This window comes from Delphinapterus leucas, chromosome X, assembly GCF_059928025.1.
Source record: "Delphinapterus leucas isolate spDelLeu-1000000601 "Yukka" chromosome X, BTC_Dleu_Yukka2, whole genome shotgun sequence".
NCBI lineage: Eukaryota > Metazoa > Chordata > Mammalia > Artiodactyla > Monodontidae > Delphinapterus > Delphinapterus leucas.
This window is the reverse complement of record NC_143150.1, coordinates 69,892,006-69,898,848: the sequence shown is the minus strand read 5'-3', so window position 1 is coordinate 69,898,848 and position 6,843 is coordinate 69,892,006. Positions and strand designations below refer to the sequence as shown.

Below are 6,843 nucleotides of genomic sequence, written 5' to 3'. Positions count from 1 at the left end.
CCTCATCTGTTTTTATAACCTCAGGCCATGGCCCGTGATAGACTCCTGGAGAGACAATCAGTCCTGTATCCTCACATGTATATAAGAGGTGCCTCCCTAAGCAACATTATTATTTCAAAAACCAAGTAAAGACCCTTAGGCCACCTACTTCCACTCTTCCTTCCAGGTACTGTTTGCAGAGAGCTCCCTTGAAGTCAGTGGAGCAGAGCCTCATAGTTCTGGGTGATAAACAGGGGGCAAAACTAAGCAGCTTCTGTTGAAACCCAAGCGTCAAAGATGGAATCTCATATAACAGGACTAGGTAACAAGGAGCTCTCACCTCAGTTGTTCTGATTTCAACTTAGCCCAGCCCAGGTCCTTCCCCTCCGTCCCTCACATTTTTCAAGCCCTCCAGTCCCCAAGCCACCTGTCCACTACCCATCAGATGCTGACTGTCTCACAGTCAGCATCTCATATAACCCACTGAGAGGTAAACCTCTGCCGTTGATTTGGACTGTGGATACCATCACCCAGCTCACCCTCCTTGCTTTGATAACCCATTTAGACCCATACACCTCCCCAGGGCTTTAACGTACACAATCCTATGTATCTAAATGTGGGGAGGGTCCACACGAACACCCCTGTCTATGGCATCCCCACCAAAAGACAACTCACCATCTGCCGGAACACTTCTGCTTTATATGTTCAGCAATCAGAAACCTGGCTTAAGCCTGCTGGGAGGTTCAGAGGAAAGAAGAAAAAAAGAGACAGAGAGAGGGGAAGGGTGGGAGTAAGAGATACAGGAACAGAGGGGATGTCACATACCAGAAATGTATCCACTGCTTGAGCACAGTGCACTGGGTTGCAGGAGGGAGGAAAGACAGGGCGGGGTCAGAGGGGCTGGAGGGGTGTGGAGGGCCAGGCCCTCAGCCTCTTTGCACACAGCAGAGTCAGGAGCTTAGCTGGTCTCTTCAAGGAAGTCCCGTCGGTCACTACAAGCACATCGCACCCTCCTAGAAGCATGATATTCATTCCCTTCCTTCCACCTCCTGACGCGGTGAGTCTGCTTTCACTCTGGTGTCATGGTTTGTCAGCCCCCGGAGCTGGGATGTGCTCTGTAGAGGTCACTGCTATATCCCCAGCACCTGGAACAAGGCCGAGATCTACATACTAACTTGTTGAATACCAGGGAAGGCAGGGACCATTAGGATGAGGCTATTCTTCTCCCTCTCTCCCCCTCCCTCTGCAGAACAGGAAAGGTCAGCTTAAAGACACTGAGGAATTTGTTGTTTTGTCTGACACCATGTAGAACCCATCCAATGGCACAGGATTGCCCAGGGAGCCTGCTGGTCCCCAAGGGTCTTGGAGGAGCCACTTCCAGAGAGCCCTGGCCTGTTTCACCAAGTCCTTCAGGTGAGAGCTCAGAGCCAGCCTCTTCCTCTCTCACTGCTCACAGCCAAGCCAACATGCTTCCCCTTCCTGCTCCACCCAGAGAGTCCCCAGGCCATGCCTGACTTCTCCCAGCATTCCCAAGGGTCCAGTTGTCACTCTGCTTTCCTTTGTAGGGTAGGATATCAGACACTCAGAAGCTGAGACCTCAGGGCACAGACACAGACCCATGAACGGTGATCAAGCCCCCTGTGCTGCCACCTGTCCCTGCTTTCCCCAGTTTCTCAGTCGCTGGGCCCCAAACAAATGCTGCCACACTCGACTGTTTTCACCTCGTCTTTTCAGCAGTGTAGTTTTCAACACTGACACCAGCCTCAGGTGAATTGGGGGTTGTCAGTGGTGGGGGGGTGTGGCAGAGGGAGGGAGCTAGCATCTTACTTAGCCCTATAAGGCTGTACACCCTTCTTCTTGGGGCAGTGCCGCTGGTTCCTCAGTCATGTTTGCAAGAGGCTTCAGCCAATGAGGAGTGAATTTTCCACAGCAGACAGCTCTGACCCTGAGGGGAAAGGACTGCAGGAATGAGAAAGGAATAACATCTCTCTTCTCCTAACACCACACGGAGTCTTCATATCTGAGGACCACTGGGCAGTGGTTGTATAGAAGGGGATGGGGGAGGTACACGTGGAAAAAGAATCTCTGGATCCGAATAAAAACTCTTAGCCCCACACACATAGAGTCAGATCCCAAGCACCCCCACTCCACCACAAGGCAGCCCCTCCAACAGGCAACCTGGTCTCTAACTACAGATTATTCATTTTCATAAGATGATTGTTTTTTTTCCCCCTTTCTAAGGTGACCTTGATATGTATTGCAACATAATATCAGCAGGGGAAGTCTATCCCGGGGGTTGGACCATATTTGTCCCTTTAGCCCAACAACATGTGAAGGCCCTGTTAGATTTTGCAACACCAAAAATCACCAGGCAACAGATAAAGATACAGGATATGCTCTTCATATCAAAGAGCCTAACTGGCACACACCAAAATATCCTTTTCTCCACGTAGTCCCCTATACAAGGCCAGGAGTGGAAAAAGTGCTTGGACAGTGCCTGCTGTGTGAATTAATTGTCCTTTAGCTGTTCAGAGGTGCAGTGTCTATAAGCACTAATGAGTCCCACGTGGAATAGGGCTCCGGTAGGAAACAACATTTGGGAGTCTCAAATAGATAGCTGTTTTATAGACCTTTTCCTATGCCCCTGGAGGGCAGCGAAGGTGGAACCCACAGGTACAGAATCTTAGTGTGATTGGTTTGCTTTAGGTCTAGTGTCTCAGCAGCTATTCCTGGTGGCCTAGGAACTGCCCATTTCCCCACATGGCTCTGTTCTCCTAGGCTGGGCCCTGTTTCATGGGGATGCTCAGTTCCATATCGCTGCTTCTCCAAAAGAGGCTGGGATCTCACATCCTGGGGCTCTATCCTGTCCAAAGTATGAGAGTATCTCCAACTCCCAGGGTCTTGGGAGCCTGCTGGCCTTTCACTCCTTTGTAGCTGCTGTTACCTCTCACATCAGTCACTAGACACGACTGAGGGTTACAGAGAATGTCTGCCCATGCATGCGTGCGTGTGTGTGTGGTGTGTGTGTGTGTGTGTTTAGGATGTGAATATTTGTGGAAACAAGGAATTATACGCTGAAATCTGGTGGATAAACATGGAGAGGGGTTCAGCGGCCACACTTGAAATCCAAGCAGCAGAGATGGGATTTTATGTAGCAGGATGTGGTATCAAGGAGTCCTCACTTCTGATCCTCACCCTCAGAACAGCCCCACCCTGTCCAGGTTTCTCAAATCTGACCCTAACATTTTTGAAGCCCTTTAGGCCCAGAGCCACCTGCCCACTACTGTCCAGACTCCAACTGACACCCACACACAGCACTATACATCATCTCCTGGAAGGAACACCTCTGCTGTCGATTTGACCTCAGGCTGCCGTCACCCCTCTCAGCCCCTCTTGGGGCTTTGATGCACCACATGGCCTTACCTGCATCCCACTTTGTACAGACCTTTGGATTCTGCAGCCTCACAGCAGTAGATAGTTTCCCCTGCAAGCCCCAGATTCATAAGGTATTCCCCATATGCCTCCCCAAGAACACTCCCTGCCTGGGAGAACCATAATCTTTCTGGCTGACCTTGGGCAAGTCCTTCCTCTCCTTTGGGCTTGGCACTTCCGGAAGTGATTGCCTGCATTTTCAGTAAGTCATGTTCTCCTACCTGTGTGCATCCTTAAGCCTTCTGATCCTTGTCTGTTTGTGGAGGGCTCAGAATCAGCCGGAAATATGCCTCCCCTTCTTGTCAGCCATGATTAGGAACGCATGAACTTGTGCATCTCAAGAGAGGCCTCATTACCCCTTGAACAGTCAGGTGAACAGTCAGAGCACACAGGACAGTTGTGTGGAGGAAGTGGACAGACAGTTCAGCAGTAGGGAGAGGCGTGGGTCATCAGTTTTCCACCTTTGGTTCTCAAACATTACTGAGCCCAAGTTCTGAGCTCTCCTCCTTTGCATATGTTTCCCCCCACCCCCAAGTACATCATATCACAATCCCTGAACCCTAGGGATGGTTCAGGTAGGTGAAGAAAGTGGACAGTTCCTCAGGAGAGGGTATGGGTCAGCAGGATCTCCCAGCTCTTATGGTGAACAGATGACCATTGGAGCCTACAAGTGAGCAAGAGATTAAACATGGTTTGTTTGGTTTTTTCTTTTTTCTTTTTTTCTTTCCCCACCCCATCCACCCTCATTCTCTCTGGTGCTATGTCCCAGTGAAATCCTGGGCAACCTTTGGAAGGTGGCAACATTTGTCTTCAGCTCTGCCAAACATTACACAGCCTGCTGGGTTACAGGGGCTTCACACGTGTTCAGTTTATTCTCCAGTCTTCCAAAACAAGGGGAGTGGTGTGAATGCCATTCTGAGGTCACATCGCCAGCAAGGGACAGAGCCAGGATTCAGTCCCCGGCTGATCTGAGGCAAGGGCCCTTCCATTACAGCAGTGCAGCCTACACGCCATTGGTCCCAGCTAGGAGCCCTGGGTTCTCTCTGTCACAGTTCACCCTCTTAGGGACAGGGATTCTGTACATACAGCCCTACACCCAACAAAGCTGAAACACTAAGGGGGTCAGTGTTCCTAGGTGACAGGATCACCTGGAGATAGTTGCCACTGCTCAAGGTCCAATCTCATACCACACCACACCCCACTGGAGAATTATTTATATTAATAGAATGATGGTGGTCATCCAATGGAAAAAGAATGACATCTGCTGTACCCTTCACCTGTTGCTCCCTGAGGCAATTCTACAGACCTCCGGGACACTCCTGAGCATGGTCTGAAAACCACTGGTCTCATACAAAAGATGGAGTCTAATGGTGGGCCTTTCAAGCACAGAATAATGTGTGTAGCCCTCAGCTTTCCAAGGCAGGGAGCTCAATCATTCAACCTTCCCAATGGAGAGCACACTCTCGAGGACCACAACCACAAAAGGCTGACCCATCCGGATAGTCTTAGGTTGGAGGTGGACCAGGACGGAGGGGCAAAGAGGGGCCAAGAATGATACCCAGGACTCCAGCTTGAGTGACCTGTGGCCTGCGGTTGCCATTCACCAAGATAGGGATCACAAGTGGAGAAGCAGGATTCAGCGGGAAGCTGAAGACATCAGGTCTGGACGTAGACACTGCTAAAATTCACAGAGCCGATGGGATGGTGGGGAGCTACCTTAAATGTGCTCACAATGACAAAGGAAATCAACAAAATCCTATGCCACTTGGGGAGTGGATACATATGCTGTTTCATTTATTTAATTTTTTTTACATACATGATTATCCACATAATAAGTGTGTTATGTTTTGGTGTATGTTGTGAAGGTAGGGCTCAAACTCTGTGGTAACTCTACAAGGCATTTAATAATGAATAGTTGTTACAGTTACCATTCATCTCAGTGGACCAGGAGGAGCTCTGTTTTTTCTTCAGTTGACTGAACTGGGTTGGACTTGTATCACCCTCAGTGCTTTCTTAATATCTCCCAGTGCTGTCGGATTTACCTCATCAATCTCCACAGCATTCCTGAAGGGTTGAGAAGGACTTTGGGGGCTGGGGATGAGTCCAGGGGCTTATAGGAATAATAGCTTCTGTCTCACAGAAGGGCTGTGAGGATTGAGTGGGATGCCCTTCCACAGAGCAGCAGGTGTTGAACCGGGCCCAGGGCCGACAGAGCAGTTTCTTCGAGGTCAGGCACTTTGGGGTAGGCTTTGGATCTCATTTGTCCCCCCTTCCCCCCAACCTGCCCCAGCAGCCATTTGCATGAAAATCATGAATACACTACCAATAGCTGAGAGCTTGCAACGAGGAGGGCTATGGACTGCTGAAATGATTGCTGGAGATATAGCACATCTCCTTCCCTTTTAACCCAGCTAGGGTCAAAGAGCTTTCCCCACCTCAGCTCTGTGAAGTGAGGGTCAGAACTGTCATTTTGGTTTAAGAGAAGTGACCAGGAGAGAATCGCGGTCAGCCAAAGTCACGGTCAGGGATGGGTCTGGTCCTGGCCCCCAGATCTCCGGACCCTCAGTACAGTGTTCTTCTGTCCAGCTGGCCCATTATCATGTCCCGTCCTTCTGAAATACCTTGTCGTGGGGGGTTAAAATAGGCATGTTCCTCTACGGGTAAAAGGGTCTAGCTTTGCTATGTACTTTATTCCTTCTATGCCTGGGAGGAGACAAGTGTGAAGGGGCTTTAGTGTTGGCTGACAACCTATCACGAGCCCAACTCATTACATAGTTTTCGATTCTTGCACACACATAGGTTAGGATCTCAGGTTGGCATCAGGGAGCACATCGCTGCACCTTCTCAAAGACTTGTTTTCGGTTATTGAAAATTGGGGTGAGTCTTACCAACCTTGCGTGGTTGTGGTGGGGACTACATAAAGCAGCCAGTATGTACACCCCAAATGAAAAGCCATATGAGAAGACACAGGAAATAAAACGAAAAGAGAAGTGAGAGGCTGGGAGTAAACACGTTCTTCAATTATAACACATTAAAGAATCATAGTTACATTATACAGAGAACTCTGATGAAACAGCTCGAGAAACACACACCCACAAACAAATAACAATAGGAAAGTTAGCAGAGAACCTGAACAGGTTGTTTACAGAAATACAAATGGTGATACAAAAGGAATAGGAGCTCAACACCACAGGCAATGATGGAAACAAAATAACAATGGGGTTACACTTTTCAAACTGCAAATTGACAAACATTTAAAAATTAATGATATCGAAAGAGTAGCATACACTGATGTTGTGAGTGTGCGTTGGTGCAGATTGTTTGGAGAGCCGTTAAGCAGGGGTTGATTGACTCTAATCTCTTGACCCTACAGTGCATCTCCGCATTCTCCTTCTTCCTCCTGCCACAGACCAGAAGTAGAAGCAGACTGGG

General features: G+C 49.1%; 1 protein-coding gene across 1 annotated transcript; it reads left to right on the top strand.

The window, feature by feature from the left end:
- The first annotated feature begins 733 nt into the window (after positions 1-733).
- Positions 734-1,463, top strand: FAM236C (family with sequence similarity 236 member C). The gene is given in 2 exon segments (XM_089903865.1): positions 734-1,056; positions 1,234-1,463. Coding segments are annotated over 2 exon segments (219 nt in total). The 5' UTR covers positions 734-1,000; the 3' UTR covers positions 1,397-1,463.
- The last annotated feature ends 5,380 nt before the right edge of the window (positions 1,464-6,843 follow it).